Below are 19,413 nucleotides of genomic sequence, written 5' to 3' on the forward strand. Positions count from 1 at the left end.
GCATCAATCAGAGAGGACGAACAGTTGATATTTTTGGCTGAGAACCCTCATCAGCACATGATGAAGTGTCTTGGTTCATAATGTCGACTATTTGTTCCCTTCCATTCAAGTTCAAGTTCATGGTTAATTGTCATTCAACCATACACGAGCAGTGCCAAACAAAACAGCATTACTCTGAACAGAGTACCAGCAGTCACACACAGCACAAGGCACATATAGCACATGTAAGATATCAGTAAAATACAGTCACTCAAAACAAATATAGTCCAAGACCCTTTGTCCATAAAAGTTGCAGCAGTCTGCAATCGAACACAAAACAGCTTGTCTCCTGCCGTGAGTACTGGGGGGGGGATCAGCACCAACTCCAGTTTGGACGCCGCAACAAACTGCCTCTGGTGGAGTGCACCGACTCCCACACTATCCTAGGCAGCTGTAAGGTGGCGACACTGCAGCTTGAGGCCCAGTCCTCACTACAACCAAGGCCATGCAGCTTCTCCGCCACCCAGCCCATCCACTCCCCAGTAAATTAGTGAATAGGGCTTGTAGCATTCCACATTAACGATGTCCAACAGGGTCTTGCGATCACTGGAAAAGCGACTACGGCGATCACTTGCTGTTAGACTGCACACCGCCTTTGTGAGCCAACTCCCCTGATGCCTCTCTGATGCTACCAGCAGCATGATCTGCAACGTCCAGTTCCTTCTGTTTCACCGCCAATTAGTAACTTGCTGATGGAGTAGAATTACAGTACTTAAAGTTCTTGATGTCCAGCAACACACACAAAAAATGCTGGTGAACGCAGCAGGCCAGGCAGCAGCTATAGGAAGAGGTACAGTCGACGTATCGGGCCGAGACCCCTCGTCAGGGCTAACTGAAAGAACAGATAGTAAGAGATTTGTTCAGCATGGTCTTGCGATTGTAAAAAAAAATCCCTTTAGAAAGCACGATAACACCTTGGTTGACCCTGTAGAAGCTGCTGTGATCAAACGCATTGCCATCTTACTGGAAGTTCCTGTCATCTTACTGGAAGTAAAGATGCTACTTAACCTGCAGAGTTTCTCCAGCATTTTATGTGTTGCTCTAGATTTCCAGCATTTGCAGAATCTCCTGAATTTATGCACTAATTTGCCTTTTTTATTCCTTCTGTTCAGCAGGACCGGGGTGAATTTTGAGACGCAGCCTTCCTCAGAATCGAACCACACGAGTAATCATAAGCGATTAATCAAACCCGACCAGGAAAAGGTTGGCAGTGAGGCAGATGGGTTTGACAGAACAAGCAACAGGAAGAGCGACAGGAACGATTCTGGCAAGGAGCCGGTGGCCAAGGTTAACGGCCTATCAGGACAAGATGCGCCTTCCGACCCCAACAGCCCTGCTCCGGAGCTGAGAACTCACCCAGGCTTCGAGAGGCCCATTCAGGTTAATGGGCACCACTGGCAGCAGGGCTCCCCTGGGGAGAGCTACCAGCCGCAGGAGGGGGGAAATGTCGTGCACCGGCGGGGATTTGTTCCCCGTACCAACACTGAAAAAATGGCACAGCGCCAGTCCTCGCTGTCTCAGCTGCAACAGTGGGTTAACATGCGCAGGTCTGCATTAACGACGGACGAACTGAGGAGGTGAGAGGCCAGTTCCAGAAGGGCTGTCCTGTCCGCAGTGGGTGATTTGTGTCCTGCCAAAGGAGGGGGAGGAAAGCTGGCCTAGTTGTAATGGTTAAGATGTGAAATGTTGAATGATATGAGCATAGTAAAAGTGGAAGTATTTAAATTTTTACACTGTTGTAAGTGACTAAGTCACCAGGCTTGCTTGAACATAAATTTACAGGACATCCCTGCATAGCAAATGAGTTCTATTTTCATCGTTGTCCCTGTGGGAATGCTTCATCTGAATTTTTAAGCCACAATAAAAGCTGTTGTAGCATTGAGGTTACATCCCTGCAGTCACTCATTTGGCCCATTCGTCCAGAGCCAGAGATTTCAGTTCAAATCCCACCATGACAGCTGGGATTTGGGTTCCTTGAGTCAATTTTGCCCATGAGATGGAAAATAGTGCAAAAAAAATCACCCCATATTGTGACCACACCTCTCTCAATATTATAATGAATAACATTTAAAGCACGTAAAACTAATAAGAAAGAACAATAACTAAAAATGGAGGGAGAGAGGAAACTAGTTCTGCCAATTGTAGGGAAAAAGGTGTGTTTGTGTGTATTGGAGTTTGGTTTTTAACAGTATTATGGGAGCTCATTCAACTGCAGGAAATGGATAAAGATTGGCTTTAGTTGTCACATGTGCATCGAAACATACACTGAAGTATGTTTGCATCAAATCAAATCAGCACCGATCGTGGTGGCAGCCTGCAAGCATCGCCATGCTTCCGCCACCAACATAGCGTTCCCATAGCCCAGTAATCCTAACCCCTGCATTCTTGGAATGTGGGAGAAACTGGAGCATCCCAAGGGAACCCATGCAATCATGGGGAGAGCGTACAAACTCTGAGAGAGAGCCATGGAATTGAACCCCAATCTTACAGCTGCTGCTATAAAGCAATTGCGCTGCCACATTGCATTTGAAGTGGCAACGGATAATTTGTCTGTACCTTACAATATTTAATTTATGCACTTCGCTTTGTTTATCTATCTTTGTTTATGTAGTTATTGTGTGTTTTTGTGTACTACTGTGCTTTACGCCCTGGTCTGGAGAAACATAGTCTCACTTGATGGTATACATGTATATAGTTAAATGACAATAAACTTGACTTGACACAGCTACCATAAGTTCAGGGACGGCCTGTATAGAACTTATACAGGACCTTGGTGCTATGCTCAGAGGAGGAAACTGCAGCAACTTTTCAACTGGGAATCGACCCAATATAAGATGAGCAGTCAGTATGGGATTCTTGCAGCTGCTCGAACCCACTGGGCCAGTCTGTCTGTTCTTCATCGCCATCCCTGTCAGAACGCTTTGCTTGAATTCTTACAGCCACACAGTGATAAGTACAGACGCATGTTCCATTGCTAGGCTAGCAGTCATTCATTTGCACCATTGATCCTGAGATTTGAGTTCAGATCCCACTGTGACAGCTGGAGAATTTAGATTCAGCTTATTAAAGTAACTGTGCCTTTCAAAAAGAAGGAAGCTGCTCTCAGTAACCTGCTGGATTATCATAAGGCCATCTGGTTCACTAATGACCTTCATGGAAGGACACCTGATGTCCTTGCCCTGTCTGATACATGACTACAGATCCATTACTATGATTGAGTCTTATGTTCTCAGTATTATTCATTTATTCTTATTATATTTTTCTGTATTTTCAGTTTGTCTTCTTTTGCACATGGGTTGCATGTCAGTCTTTGTTCATGTGTTGTTTCTCACTGATACTGTTGTACTTCATTGTTCTAATGTGAATGCCAAGGTAGTACATCAGCTTGCTTATTGCCTGTTATGCCACTGCGTTTAGGGCAGTAGTGAAAGTCCTCCATCTCTGGTGGTGTTCAGGGCTTCCTTCATCGTGTCAGCACCTTCCTCTCGGTTTTCACTGCTGTCAGTCATGGAAGTCCTGGGTGGAGACTCGGGAATACCATCACACTCAGATGTAGGAGGGTTCTCCGTTGCTGTTTTACCAGTCAGGGTGCTTAGCCTGAGCTGAACCATCGAACCTGGAGGACCACTCTTAGTCTGGCCTCTACGCTTTGACCTGTTAGGTAAGCGTGATCCTACAAAGAGCCAAAGTATAAAGCCTTGACTCCAGCCGACATAGCTCTCTGGGTCATCAAGGCACATAATCCTCCAAATTCACGACGGTTGTGGTCCTCTTGGAGGAGGGTAGTACCTGGTGACATATAAATAATCAGATAATAAATTTACTTTGAACTTTGAACTTTACTATTGGGGGGGGGGGTAAAAAATTGTGAGTGATGTCCCTGGCCATAATCAAATAAAAAATGAATTTATTTTAATTATTTCATGCAGAGAGTATGATTTAACAGACACCATGTGGTGACTTTGTTTCAATTGTATAAAAAAATGTTTTGGGTGCTCCAAATTTAAAGAAGTTTTGTAAGAGCCTAAACTTGTTTCAGTAGGATCCCACCACTAAGCACATCTTTCCCTCCCCCCGCTCTCTCTGCTTTCCCCAGGGATCGCTCCCTACGCGACTCCCTTGTCCATTCGTCCCCCCCATCCCTCCCCACTGATCTCCCTCCTGGCACTTATCCTTGTAAGCGGAACAAGTGCTAGACATACCCTTATACTTCCTCCCTTACCACCATTCAGGCCCCAGACAGTCCTTCCAGGTGAGGCGACACTTCACCTGTGAGTCAGCTGGGGTGATATACTGCGTCCGGTGCTCTCGATGTGGCCTTCTATATATTGGCGAGACCCGACGCAGACTGGGAGACTGCTTTGCTGAACACCTACGCTCTGTCCGGCAGAGAAAGCAGGATCTCCCAGTGGCCACACATTTTAATTCCGCATCCCATTCCCATTCTGACATGTCTATCCACGGCCTCCTCTACTGTAAAGATGAAGCCACACTCAGGTTGGAGGAACAACACCTTATATTCCGTCTGGGTAGCCTCCAACCTGATGGCATGAACATCGACTTCTCTAACTTCCGCTACTGCCCCACCTCCCCCTCGTACCCCATCCGTTATTTATTTTTATACACACATTCTTTCTCTCACTCTCCTTTTTCTCCCTCTGTCCCTCTCACTATACCCCTTGCCCATCCTCTGGGTTCCCCCCCCACTTTGTCTTTCTCCCTGGGCCTCCTGTCCCATGATCCTCTCATATCCCTTTTGCCAATCACCTGTCCAGCTCTTGGCTCCATCCCTCCCCCTCCTGTCTTCTCCTATCATTTTGGATCTCCCCCTCCCCCTCCCACTTTCAAATCTCTTACTGGCTCTTCCTTCAGTTAGTCCTGACGAAGGGTCTCGGCCCGAAATGTCGACTGTACCTCTTCCTAGAGATGCTGCCTGGCCTGCTGCGTTCACCAGCAACCTTGATGTGTGTTTCATGATCAAAGTCATGTTTTTAGTCAAATACACAAGTAGATGTGTGGACTGGTCTAATGAAAAACTTTCTTGCAGTAGTGTCACAGGCAGAGAGCTTCATATAGGGTGGCATGGTCACATAGTGGTCAGCTCAACACCTTTCAATAACAGCAAACCGGGTTCGATTCCCACCACTGCCTGTAAAGAGTTTGTCCGTTCTTCCCGTGACTGCGTGTGTTCACCCCGGGTGCGCTGGTTTCCTCCCACAGTCCAAAGACATACAGGTTAGTATAATACCTGTTAGTAGGTTTATTGGTCTTTGTAAATTGTCCTGTGAATAGGCTAGGGTTAAATTGGGGGCTGTTGGGCAGCGCAGCTCAAAGGACCTATTCCACACTGTATCTCAATAAATAAATGAATGAATAAACAAGTAAAAGCAACCAAACAGTATCGATCCAGCTATCTTCTAGAAGTTGATTTTGTACCTTCCTTCACCAACTCTTCAGGCAGCTCATTTCACATACGTTCCAGAAGTTATGTATCTGGAATGAGCTGCCAGAGAAGTTGGTTGAGGAAAGTACATTATCAACTTTTTGAAAACAGTTGGGTAGATATATTGATAGGAAATGTTTATATGATGCTATCTGCCTGTAAAAATGCTGCAAACAGGTATTTTATTATACCGTTGCATCAATGTAGTTGTGCATATGACAATGAGCATGACTCTGATTTTGACTTCAGAGCAGGGTTCCCCCAACCTTTTTATGTGCCATGGGCCAATACTGTTGACCCCAGCTTTAGAGACCAAATGCTGAAATTGGGACGAACTTGGATGGGCATCATTGTCAGCATGGACCTGTCAGGCTGTAGGGCCTTTTTCCATGCTGTATGACTTTATACTGCCGAAGTCACTGAGTGCTTCCAGCAGATTGTCTGTCACTACAGTCTCCAGCATCTGCAGTCTTTCTTGTCTCCAAGCCACTGTGATATCCTCCTGACTGTTTCCCTTCTCTTCAGCTCACAGGTGTACCAGACTCCAACCAGAGAAGTGCCAGAGTACTACAATCTTCTCTCGCCCTATTACCAGGAAGAGTACCCCCAGTTCATAGCACCTGGTGGGCGTCCGGACAGCATTTGTTCTGTATCCTCGTACAACAGGATGACGGCCCGATGGTCCATCAACGAGCAGCAGCCCTCGTACCCGATGAGGGACTGGCAGGGACGCCAGGCATACAGTGGGCAGGGCTCGCCCGTCTGGCACGGGGTGCAGCAGCCTTACTCTCCCGAGGTCGACGGCGTCGCTGGCACCCTGCGGAGGTTGTCCTTCCAGCCCCGCTCACGTTCCGTGCCACGCTCGCCGTCCCAGGGGCCTCTGGTTGTCAACCATATCTACTCTCCGGTGAGGTCTCCCAATGGCAGGTTCGAGAGAGTGCCGCCACAAAGGGACGAAGGTCTCGGAGACCCCGGTTACACGCTGCGTCGTTCCCGCAGTGCCAAGGTAACATGGCGACTTGAAACCTTATTGATGCCATCTTCAGTGTTGGGTTGACAGATTAATTACCTGCTGTAATGTGACCCCAATGTGGTAGAATCTGTGGGAGATAGTTTCTGATAGGAAGATTACCAGAAGGGTGATGCGGTTGAGGGGGAAAATGCATGAAAGTTAAGCAGAATCTGTTTATTGTCACTGACGTACAGTACTATGCAAAAATCTTGGACACCCTAGATTTTTTAATGTGGTTTCAGATGGTATGGTCTCCTCAGATCCCTGATCTCAATGTTATCAAGGCTGTCTGCGATTACCTGCAGAGGCAGAAGCTAGCAAGACAGCCAAATCTGCAGAACTGTGGCATGTTCTCCTGGATGCTTGGAACAACCTGCCAGCCAATTTTCTTATAAAACTGCACAACAGTGTACCCAAGAGATTAGATGCAGTTTTAAAGGCAAAGGATAGTCATGCCAAATATTGATTTGATTTAGCTTTTTACTGTTTACTGCTCTACAGAAAATTTTTTGTTTAGTGCAGGACATAAAGACTACAAGTAACAAAACAAAAGGTACAAGACAAATAACAAGGTAGTGTTCATGTGTTCATGAGCCATTCAGAAATCTGTTGGCGGAGGGGAAGAAGCTGTTCTTAAAATGTTGAGTATGGCTCCTCAAATTCCTATACATCCTCCCTGATAATAGTAATGAGTAGAGAAAAAATGTGAGCAGTATAATGGAGCTTGGGAGAATAAATTCTGGTTTGCTTTGGGAAGGACTGTGGTAGGAGGGTAACAGTGATGGGGGAAAGGTTACAGAGAAGGTGGGCTGCCTTGATTTGAAATAACTCAATAGAAGGTTTTAACCATTAAAAAACACAAGGCCGACCTGCTTGACTTAATAATACCTTTATAGTATTTATTTTCCCGAGAGCAGCTAACTATCAACTATCATAGCTTCTGGAAAGGAACACACAATTTCAACAAAGCCTTGTGTTTGTTCCATAATATTTAATTTTAAAAATAAATCTGCATTAAACAATTTTTGGGAAGTTCAGAAAAATTCTTCCAGCAGGGTTAAGCAATTTTCCCAAATTATTGATCGCTTGCATATGTGGTGACTAAAACTGAGCTACTTGGAAACTAATTGGAAAATATTCACTCAACAAATCTTCAGGAAAATCTCTCCCTCCTGACACAAAGTTTTGTACGTTACTTATTTGGAGATAGTGTGAGGAACAGGTCCTTCCAGTCCAACAAGCTCCACTGCCTAGCAGCCCACCTATTTAACCCTAAGTTAATCATGGGACAACTTACAATGACCAATTAAACTACCAATTGGTACGTCTTTTGAATGTGGGAGGAAACCGGAGCACCTGGGGGAAACCCACGCACTCATGGGAAGGACATACAAACTTCTTACAGACGGCGTCGGAATTGAACTCCCAACTGTCATAACGTTGCACTGACCGCTATGCTACTGTGGCGGCCCTAGTTTATTTAGAGATACAGCACGGATCAGGTCCTCCCAGCCCAACGATCCACACTGCCCAGCAACCCATCCATTTAACCCTAGCCTAATCATAGGGCAGTTTGCAACGACCAGTTAATCTACTGAACGGTATACTGTATCTTTGGAGCATGGAAGAAAGCTGTAGCACCCGGAGGAAGCCCATGCGCTCACGGGAGGGACGTACAACCTTATTACAGACGGTGTTGGAATTAAACTCCAAACTCTTGACTTCTCGAGCTGTAATAATGTCATGCTAACTTCTATGCTACCATGGTGTCCCTACTTCAGCACAGAAAAGAACGATTAATTATGGTTTCATTTGATATAATCACCTAATTAGACTTTTTGAATACAGTCAATTTCACAGATTTACATGTGTACAACGTTAGCTTATCCCATTTTGGGTGGCGAGGCGGAGATATGTCTCTACCAAAGGAGGTGTAAGGCACTCCTTCCCTCCGCTAGCCTGCAGGTCACCCTTGGGTAAAGTGTAGCACCTCCTAAACCCCCCCACCCACCCCCGATCACGGTGACATGAAGCCGTGGGAGCAGGTGGTGGATGATCGTATGAGCAGCTGGTGCATATCACAAGTCCTGGTTATGCAACCACTGTCACAGGCAGGCAGTCTCTAAAGTGTATGGCTATTGGCAGGGGTCACGCATCTTGTAAAGAGAACACCCAGAAGAAGGCAATGGCAAACCCCTCTGTAGAAAAATTTGCCAAGAACAATCATGATCATGGAAAGACCATGATTGCCCACGTCACATGACACAACACTTTACGAATGAACAAAGTAAACTAGCAGAATCCCTTTAAAGGTTCAATATTGGTGTCTGTCGCAAAAGCCTTCAAGAACAAACTCTGGATACCCAAAATATACCCCTTTTTGTTACAGAGTTGAAAGACAGCTCCATGAATGTACAACTAACCAGGAGGTTAAGTTTCAAAGCAAATCTGTCCTGGACTGTGCATTATGTGGCAGGGATACGCCTTTTTATATTGTGCAATTCTTTTTTTTTATTATTCTGGAACTAAAAGACAGCATTAAACCAGGCTGCAGTGACTGACCAGTTAATTTTATCCCTTCTCTTTGAATATCACCGCACCATCTTCACAGCACATTGGGAAATATAGCCAGGATTTAACTTTATTTTCTTGGTGTTATCAATGTTCGTTTGTGTCACCTTTTTGCTTTGAGTTCCACACCAGAGCTGAACACAAAAAAATCTGGGCTGAAATTCTATGGAACTACTGACGGAGCACAGCATTCTTATGGATGGTATCTTTCCTCTGAGCCGCTAAAATGAATTTAAAATTAATCAAATGGATATGAAAAACCTTGGGCCACTACCTTGAAGAAGAACTTCTCTTTAAAATATTCATAGCTGGGACTGGCTTTAACCTGAAACTTGTTCTCATTTTTCCTATCAGTATGAATACTCAGGAGAGAGAAGACCTACTGGAATGCAACCATATCACTTCACCGCCTCGCATTCCATGCAGGACCGAATGGTAGGTTCCTAAAACTACAATGTGCAAAATTATGGAATCAGAGTGTATTACAGCACAGAAACAAGCCTTTCAGCCCATCTAGTCCATGCCAGACTGAGCTTCTGTCTAGTCCCATCTACCTGCACCTGGATCTTAGCCCTCCAAGGCCCTCTTATCCAACTCCACTTAAACCACCTCTATCATTTCTGCTGGTAGTTTGTTCTGCACTTGTACTAGCCTCTGAGTGAATAAGTTATCCCTCAGATTCCCCTTAAGTATTTCACCTTTCACCCTGAACTATGACCTCTAGTTCTATTCTTGCCCAGCCTGTGTGGGGGAAAAAGCCTACATGCATTTACCTTATCTATGCCCATAATTTTGTACACCTCTTTATGATTTCCCCTCATTCTCTTGTGCTCCAGGGAATAAAGTCCCAATCTATTTAATCTGTCTCTGTAATTCAGGTCTTTAAGTCCCAGTAACACCCTTGCATATTCTTTCTACACTCTAATAAGCTTAGTGAGATCCTTCCATAGGTAGGTGATCTGGGCAGCTCACAATACTCCAAATTCGGCCTCCCCAACAACTGGTACATCTTCAGCATAACATCCCACTTCCTGCATTCCCTGCCCTGATTTATGAAGGCCAATGTGCTAAGAGTTCTCTTTACTACCCTGTCTACCTGCGATTCCACTTTCAAGGAATTATGGATCTGTATTCCCAGGCCCTTTTGTTCTCTGGCATGTCAGTGCCCTCAGGGTAGTGAATCTGTGGAATTCATTGCCATAGACGGCTATAGAGGCCAAAATTGATTGCATGATATAATTATGCCTGTTTATTAAACCCTATCTCATGGAATCCATCCGCTTTGCAGTCTGTAATATTTAACCAAGTAAATATCTTTTTTCTCCTTCATCTTTACATAATCTACTTTCTGTTCATAGTTTTCAAACCTTAGAAAAGGTGTTAATTTGCATTCTCGAGCCTTAGCTCTTTTATATCTAGTTTTCTAATTTAGAGACATGGCAATGCCTTATTTCACACCTGCTTTACCACTCTATGTATGCGGCCACTTACAGGGAGGTATGGACTTGGACACAAAAATCCCTCTGTACATCAATGCTGTTAAGGGTCCTGCCATTAACTGTCGACTTTCTCCTTACATTGGACTTCCTAAAGTACAACAACTCAGACTTGCCTTGATTAAACAATAACTGCCATTTCTCTGTCCATAACTGTAACTGATATATGTCTTGTATCCTTTGATGACATAGATCTCATTTAAGCTTACTGAATACTAAAAAGTCTAGATGCAATGAATGTTTCCATTAGTATTTCAGTCTCGAATCCAGAGGCACAGCGTCAGAATAAGTGGCATCCCTTTAGAACAGAAGGACGTAAATCTGTAGAATTTGATTTCCCTGAGGGCTGTGGAAGCCAGGTCATTGGGTTTTATTTAAGGGAGAGATTGTTAGGTCCTTGGCGGTTAAGGGTTACCAGGAGAAGGCAGGAGAATGGGGTTGAGAAAAAAAACATAAGCCATGATTGAATAACAGAGCTCACTTGATAGGTGGATGGCCTAATTCTTCGCCTTTATCTTATGGTGTGATGGTTTTTCTGCACCAGATTCCATTTTATATTCCCACTAATGAGTTACCTTCCAGGAGCATTCATATCTAGTTTCAATATTGCATTCCAATTTAGCACAGACTGCACAGTACTATCAAAGTACAAAGTACATTTATTGTCAAAGTATGTATACTATAAACCTTGAGATTCATCTCCTTACAGGCAGCCACAAAACAAAGTAACGCAGTAGAACTCATTAGAAAAGAAGACCATCAAACACCCAATGTGCAGAGGACAAAAACAAATCATGCAAACAATAGAAGTAAGCAAATAACATTCAGAACTGGTGTTCACGAAAGTGAAGCCACAGCCGTGAAGCCAGTCACAGCCGATTCAGGAGCCGGTCAGTTCAACGCAGAGGCACGTAAGCCTCATGGAGCAGCGAGCTGAAGTGGCCCGTCCCACGCCTCCAGCCCCAACACCCTGATCTTTTCAAGTGGCCCAGCGTTTTAATTGTCCAAACTTTGGGTCATTCCTCGCTCACGGGCTTGGGCTTGGGCCTGGGCCTGGGCCCGGGCCCCACCACTTTGAATTGGCAAGTACATGCCACGCCACTGTTCATCCTGCACCTTCGAGACTTCAGTTCACACCGCAAAAATGCCTGATAGTACTGGTGGTTCAAAAGCTCAACTCCAAAAGAGAAGTTACAGGCTATTGATTGCAGTGATCGTTTACCAGAAAAAGTGTGATTGGTCTTTGGAATACTTACATGAAGGCTTGTTAGGTGTGTTGATTTGGCTTATTTATTCTACCTGAAGAAATACTGCTTGTAGGTAGTTTCTTCAAATCATTTCTTTCTGCTCAGTAACTCTTTGTTTCCTTCTGTTTTCTACATTCTGTAACTTCGACTCCTTTCTCAACATGATGTGACAGGATGAAATTCTAGACCTTCAGTTGCAAAGGAAACTAGATTTTTTGGATCAGCAGGTGGGATTCAATGTGCAAAACGGTACTTGTATCATTGGTCAAAGGCGAAGTGACAAGGTTGTGAGTCCGGTCAAACTCTTGGGTAGGGATGGCAAGTCCATTAGAAGCCAGGGTTACCTATTGTTCAAAATTTGAAGTGATTCAGCACATAACGACAATAATTTAAATACAATTTAAGTGAAATTGTATACCTATTAATACAGTTAAATAATCACATCTCATAACATCGATCATTATAACTATGCAATCGTGCAGAAACAGATCATATGGAAAAATGTCAGGGAATAGGTTGGAGATTCTTCAGAGGAGTAATTTACCTGTATACTTCACACATCAGTAAATTTTCAATATAGAGACTTTGAATTCATTTGATTAGAGTAATTATTAACAAACCGAATTTGTAAATACAAGTCTCAGGGTAGTTAGAAACAATATTATACAGTACTCGGAAGTGAGAGGAGTATTGGCTTAGTTATGACTCTGCTACTGAGGGAGAATATGAACCACTTAGTCCTCATTCTAGCCACACGTGTTTGAACTGCTTGCAGTCCTGGTGTGTGTAAGGTAATTGTCGTGGAGGTGAGGTGTAATGCCCTGTGAATTCCTTCCCTGGAGAATAGGCAAGAAAGCAACCCCAACATTTCTTTGATCAAGGGCTCTGTTTGAACAGCGTGCACTGACATAATGTAAGTGCTCATGTGACAGGATGTGCTCGAAGACATTATGACTGAAGCAAGCCAATTAAAGGGGATTAGTTATTTGTTGGCAAAATAGCGCAAAATGGTACGTTAAAACAAGCTTAAAATATTAAAGGAATGTCTCTTCCTAAGCAACAAGCCACATCAAAAAGTTTTCTTTCCTGTGGAGAATTGATATATATGACAGAGATTGCCTTTCTGAAGGACAGTTAATGATAAAGCTGAGTCTAAATATGGATGAGCATGCTGTAATAATGGGAATTACAATTAATAATCTGTCTACAGGACTGGGGCAAACCTTGATTCTTCTCCTATGGCCATTTAATGAGTTCTGTTTTCATTAACGTCCTGTTAATATACTCGAAGAGCACACTGATCTCTATTAAGTTCTGGTAATATCATTGCAAAAATATTCAGTAATTTTACCAAAAGTCCTGCAGGCTACTCAATATAATGTGATTTACACTGTGTAATTATACAATCAGACCATTTGCCACACACACACACACACACAAGCTGCTGAAGGAACTCAGAAGGCTAGGCAGCATCTATGGAAATGAATAAACAGTCAATGTTTTGAGCCAAGACCCTTCCCCAGAACTTATATAAACGAGCTCTTCCCTGCCCTGGGTCCATGTCTATTTAAAGCATTTACTTCCCGAGCACCTCCTGGAATCTGGGGGAATCCAATCTAATCTATTAAGGTAGTCTGAAAGGCTAACTTGCAAGGCTAGGGTTCTCCATGGGAAAATCTGAGTGGCTACCTAACAGACATCCCAAAGACAATAAAGGAAAGTTGATAGATAAGAAACAAAAAAAAAATGTTATTGGGTAGGGGCAGGAATCAGAATTAACAGCTAAAGGCAAAATTAGGTGATGGATCTGAATTAATGTCGAATAAATCCAGCTGAGTTTTCACATGAACCTTTTCATGGAAAGAGTGGTTGGAACCTGGAATTGTTGCGTTGTGGGACAGCTAAGAAACATGGAATAGACAACTGGAGGGTTATGCTGATGAACTGAGAACTGCAGAGCACCACCTTCAGTATGGATCTGTTTGACCCTGGTGGTTAAAATCATATTTATTATCGTTGAGTTGTGATGTGAAATGTGTTGCTTTACAATAGCGGTACAGTGCAATACATATAAAATTGCCATAAGTTCCAAAAATAGTGCAGAAAAGAAGGAAATAATGAGGTAGTGTTCATGGTGTATTCTATATAATGTACTAACTGGCTAAAGTAATGTCATGTTTAGGGGCAGTGGTATTTTATTGGTGTCCGTTAAGTATCGATGCCATCAATGAAATTTACAGACCCAGACCGGTCCCTGTTAACCTTCCAGATGGAATTTTTTAAATTTTTTATTGCGATACAACACAGAGTAGGCCTTTGAGCCATGTCGCCTAGCAAACCCCCGATTTAATCGTAGCCTAATCAAGAGACAATTTACAATGATTAATTAACTTATCAACCAGTATGTCTTTGGACTGTGGGAGGAAACCCACGCGGTCGCGGGGAGAGCGTACAAGCTCTTTACAGGCAGCGGTGGGAATTGAACCACGGCCGCCTGTCCTGTAAAGCGTTGTGCTAGCCACTGCGCTACTGTGCTTCCCTCTTTATCCATTTTTATCAGAGTTTATTCCCGTTTTATCAGCAAGGCATGGGAATGGAACAAGTGAAAGAAATATTGACTTTGATCTATAATGGGTGAACTCGGGCTATTAAATTTAGGAATTGGTTTACTATTGTCACGTGTAGTCATAGTCATACTTTATTGATCCCGGGGGAAATTGGTTTTCATTACAGTTGCACCATAAATAATAAATAGTAATAGAACCATAAATAGTTAAATAGTAATATGTAAATTATGCCAGTCAGTTATGAAATAAGTCCAGGACCAGCCTATCGGCTCAGGGTGTCTGACCCTCCAAGGGAGGAGTTGTAAAGTTTGATGGCCACAGGCAGGAATGACTTCCTATGACGCTCTGTGTTGCATCTCGGTGGAATGAGTCTCTGGCTGAATGTACTCCTGTGCCCACCCAGTACATTATGTAGTGGATGGAAGACATTGACCAAGATGGCATGCAACTTAGACAGCATCCTCTGTTTTAGACACCGCTGTGAGAGAGTCCAGTTCCATCCCCACAACATCACTGGCCTTTCGAATGAGTTTGTTGATTCTGTAGGTGTCTGCTACCCTCAGCCTGCTGCCCCAGCACACAACAGCAAACATGATAGCACTGGCCACCACAGACTCGTAGAACATCCTCAGCATCATCTGGCAGATGTTAAAGGACCTCAGCGGCTCTGACCCTTCTTGTAGACAGCCTCAGTGTTCTTTGACCAGTCCAGTTTATTGTCAATACGTATCCCCAGGTATTTGTAATGCTTCACCATGTCCACACTGACCCCCTGGATGGAAACAGGGGTCACCGGTACCTTAGCTGAGATACAGTGAAAAGCTTTTGTTTGCATTCCATCCAGACAGATCATTCCATAAGCAAGTATACTGAAGGAGTACAAAAGGGGGAAAAGGTAATTCAGATATAGTGTTACAGAGAAAGTGCATTGCAGGTAAATAAAGTGCAAGGTTCATGGTGAGGTGGATTGAGTGATCAAGAGTTCAATTTTATTGTATAAGAGGGTCATTCAAGTGTCTTCTTATTGTGGGATAGAAACCTGTTCACAAGCCTTTATATCTTCTGTCTGATGGAAGATGGAAGAAAACAGGGTGGGAGGGATGCTTGATTATATTGGCGGCTTTACCGAGGCAGCAGGAAGTTCTCTGTGGTTGGTTCCAGCATTCATTGCCATAACCTGCAGTCAGTGTCACATACGAAACAAGGATTTGTATCAGAATCTTACATGAATTCAAAACCTGCAGTGCATTTAAGTGTGGACTTTGCGGGATACTATGGTGTGTGTTGTCATGGTAATACACGGGACCTTAAAGACATTGTAAATTGTCACTCGCCTGAGTGCTACTGGTACCATGTAACCCAATACTGCCTGTCACATGGTCGGGTGGTCGGCGACTAAACCGGCTCCCCCACCAGGCTTGCCCGTGCAGGACGAAAAACAAGACCTGTCAAAGGGCGGATGAACCCTCTCGTAGGGTCAACGGCCATCTAGCAAACATGTGCCGTGAAGCACGGAAAGGGCATCCCTTGCATCGAAGCTTGGTCTGGCCATTCACTGCAACAGAACTTCCCCCAGCTGTCTTGGACTCCACCATGCTGCTGGATCCGAGAGGGGATATCGAGAGGGTGGGTCTGGACCTGTGCAACCCCCTACTCACCTAAATCCACTCACGCACACGCTGTTCTTTTTTGAGGAGTGGAGTATTCCAAACCCCACTAACTGTCTGAAAGGAACCATCACCATCCTATGGGATGGATAGCCAGAGAGAGAGAGGGAGAGTGTAAAGTGGAGTTGCTGCTGTAAGTTTGACTCTCCTCTAGTTTTGAAATTAACTTGATGAGAGCATTGCAACTCATCCGGTGCTGCTGTTTTTCAGTGTTTCCCCATTCATAATCAAAGACCCCACGCACCTTTGACATTCCGTCTTGTCCTCTCTTCATTTGGGCGGAAGATACAAAAGCCTGAAAGCACATACCACCAGACTCAAGGAAAGATGGTATCCCGCTTTTATAAGACTATTAAATGGTTCTGCAGTATGATAAATTAGACTCTTGACCTCACTATCTACCTTGGATAGATATTTTATCCATCTTGCATCTTATTATCTACCTGCTCTGCACTGTCTCTGTAGCTGTCACACTTTATTCTGCATTGTTATTATTTTGCTTTGTTTTACCTCAATGCACTGTTGTAATGAATGGGTCTGTATGAAGTGTGTGCAGTTCAAGCTTTTCACTGTATCTTGGTACATGTGACAATAATAAAGCAATTCCAATTCCAGTTCATTTTGGCAGTGATCTTAATCAGCTACTTCTACGTAAATTCACAAATGTAAAGCCTTTCCTACTAATCCAGTTCATAAAAGCGTTTTGAACAGAGCGTGCATTAATCAGCATTACGTTGCATTCACCTACCAATATTCAGCATCTATGGTTGGAACAAAGAGAAAATTAGGGCATTGTAAAGCTAAATAGTGAACTGGAGCAATTTAGATTATATGTAATTAGTCTCAATATTGCTGGAGAACAACGTTATGTAAGAATCTTCATTCAGTTTTCAAACAATGATAACCAGAAGGATGATATGCATTATGTGACAGCTTATTGTATTTCTGAAAAGTATTTTGGAATGACACAGAACAGAAGGAAGTCAGCCAGGCATTGAGACTTTGAATGATCTAATTACCATTGCATCTCTATTCCCATCGCAAAACTTTCCTTTCTAAATATAACCTTTTGTTTTTAAGAGCCACCATTGAAACTGGCTCCACTACATTTCTTTCCAGTTCTCTGCTGAAAAAAGGAAAAAATCCATGTTTCCTATTGGATTCTTTTGCTAATTGTCTTAAATTTGTGTTCCTTAGTTACTCATTTTCTGCCCCTATGTGAACAGGAAATATGCAGTCACTCGTCAGTCAAACACGTTTTAATCATCCAATTATTAAATATATGTTTTCCTTTTCGCTTCGCACACAAAATGGCATGATTCCACCAAGCAGTGTAAAATGTGCCATTGTTAGCATAGGCACCCCTGGTCACATGGAGAACATGCAAACTTGTGCAGTCAATGTCCAAAGACAGGATTGAACCCATCATCACTAGCGGTCCGAGGCAGAGACCCTACTGGCTGGGCCACAGTGATTATTTTAAATAAGCATATTTAGATTGGCAATATCTGGCATCAACTTCACCTTTGCTAAACCTACTATACGTTTAATTAGTACCCAGTCTCTAGGAATGAGTGTAGATTGATGGAAGACTTCATGCCTCTAGAGACAATGGGGTTAAGCAAAGTTCAGTAGGTTTAATTTTTTTGAAGCTTGGGTTATTACACAAAGCACGCATTTTGATAGATATGACTGCTTAGAGTATGTTCAAAGAGGTTAATTTTGATAAAAGCTTTCTGACTTTCTCAAGACAAACTAGGGTTAATTGACATTTTCAGTTCACAGCCTACTTGCTTGTTCACTTGGCAGCCCATCTAAGGAAAAGTACCACGGAGCTCTGAACAAAGACCTGTATTGTACAAATGTGCAACATGCATAAGGTGATCTGTTCAGTAACAGCAGGACAGTTTCGAACTAAAAAATGAGAAGAAGTTTACTCATTTGGACTATTGTGGTTCTAGCTCTAGGAGGGGATGAAAAACCATTGTACCTTCTGGGATTTTGAACAGTTTCAATTGGTGTGATTCAAAGGAGATGGTCTTTTGGAATTCATTGCAACAAAGGTGAAGGACTGTGGATCTGGTTAATTAGGATTTAAGTGATGCCAATAGATCAGACGATTCTGCTTCATTGGGATTCATGTAGTGCTGGTGAATTAGTAATTAGTTCATGGTCTTTTGAAGTAAGGCCTTTGGTATAAAAACTGTAATGAGAGTATAACTAAAGAAGTTGTTCAGGACACCAAGATGGCAGACTGCCCAGTGCATTATTGGTTTTTAATATATTGGCTAACTAATTTGGATCAATTCATGAGTGAATTTATTAAGGAAGAGCTCACAGTCGAAGTAAAATTTATCACCAATTTACATATACTATACATATTTGGTGATAAATTTTGTTTTGACTTTAGGCTCTTCCTTAATAAAGGTACTACACTGAGGTTCATTTTCTTGCAGGCATTTACAAGAAAATAAAGAAATACGATACAATTTATGAAAAACCACACATAAACAAAGGCTGACAAACAATCAATGTACAAATAAGACAAATTGTGCAAATAGAAGATAAATAATACTGATAACATGAGTTGTGGATCTTTGAAAGTGAGTCTGTAGATTGCAGAATCAGTTCAGAGTTGTGGGGAGTGAAGTTATCCATGCTGGTTCAGGAACCTGATTGTTGTAGGGTAAGAACTCATGGTTGGGTTTGAGCCTATAGTAATGGAGAGAAAAAAATCATATCATTTCAATGTATAAGGCACTGGTGGTGTCATTGTCTTGAACTGACTCTGGGATAAGTTATTCATGGACTGCTGATTGGGCTATGTTACCACTGTAAGGGAATAGTTTCCTATATTGTATCTCTTACAGGCAGAGAAATAACCCAAAGACCTTTACACAGCAGATGGAAAAACGAGTGGGAATAATTTTAAATATTGTGAAACAATAATGGAAGGAAACAGCAGAAAATATGGTTAACAATGACAGATACTGAAGTCAGTTTGGGAGCTGCCAGCAAGAAGGGTCTTGGGAAAGGGTTCCAGAGTCTGGGATATAAGGTAAAGAGCACCAGCAGAGGAAGGGATGGCTGAGGTAGCCCAGGTACAGAACAGACCGTAGGCACAGAGCGGACTGGAGATGAAGAGCAGACAGTGGATGAAGAGCAGCTAGCATTGAAATATTGAAGATCCAGTGACTGGTGTGGCAAAACTGCACCAGAGGAGGGTGGTCTGACCTCAACTACCAAGAGACGTCCAACCTAACAGACCATATCTGGGATTTTTACTGTGACCTTTCCTGGAAACTTACTTTACACTTTCCCCAGTATTCCGTGCTATTTTTAAAAAAAACTGACATGATTAAATCCTTCTG

General features: G+C 43.1%; 1 protein-coding gene across 10 annotated transcripts in view; it reads left to right on the forward strand.

The window, feature by feature from the left end:
- Nucleotides 1–19,413, forward strand: part of plekha6 (pleckstrin homology domain containing, family A member 6) — a 348,944-nt gene that overhangs the window by 285,034 nt on the left and 44,497 nt on the right. For all 10 annotated transcript variants that reach the window (XM_072278778.1, XM_072278779.1, XM_072278782.1 and 7 more), the window contains 4 exons: nt 1,152–1,616; nt 6,008–6,488; nt 9,420–9,500; nt 11,982–12,035. In XM_072278778.1, coding sequence (XP_072134879.1) covers nt 1,152–1,616; nt 6,008–6,488; nt 9,420–9,500; nt 11,982–12,035 — 1,081 coding nt within the window. The remainder of the gene's footprint in view (nt 1–1,151; nt 1,617–6,007; nt 6,489–9,419; nt 9,501–11,981; nt 12,036–19,413) is intronic.

The sequence above is a fragment of the Mobula birostris genome, chromosome 14, assembly GCF_030028105.1.
Source record: "Mobula birostris isolate sMobBir1 chromosome 14, sMobBir1.hap1, whole genome shotgun sequence".
Classification (NCBI taxonomy): domain Eukaryota; kingdom Metazoa; phylum Chordata; class Chondrichthyes; order Myliobatiformes; family Myliobatidae; genus Mobula; species Mobula birostris.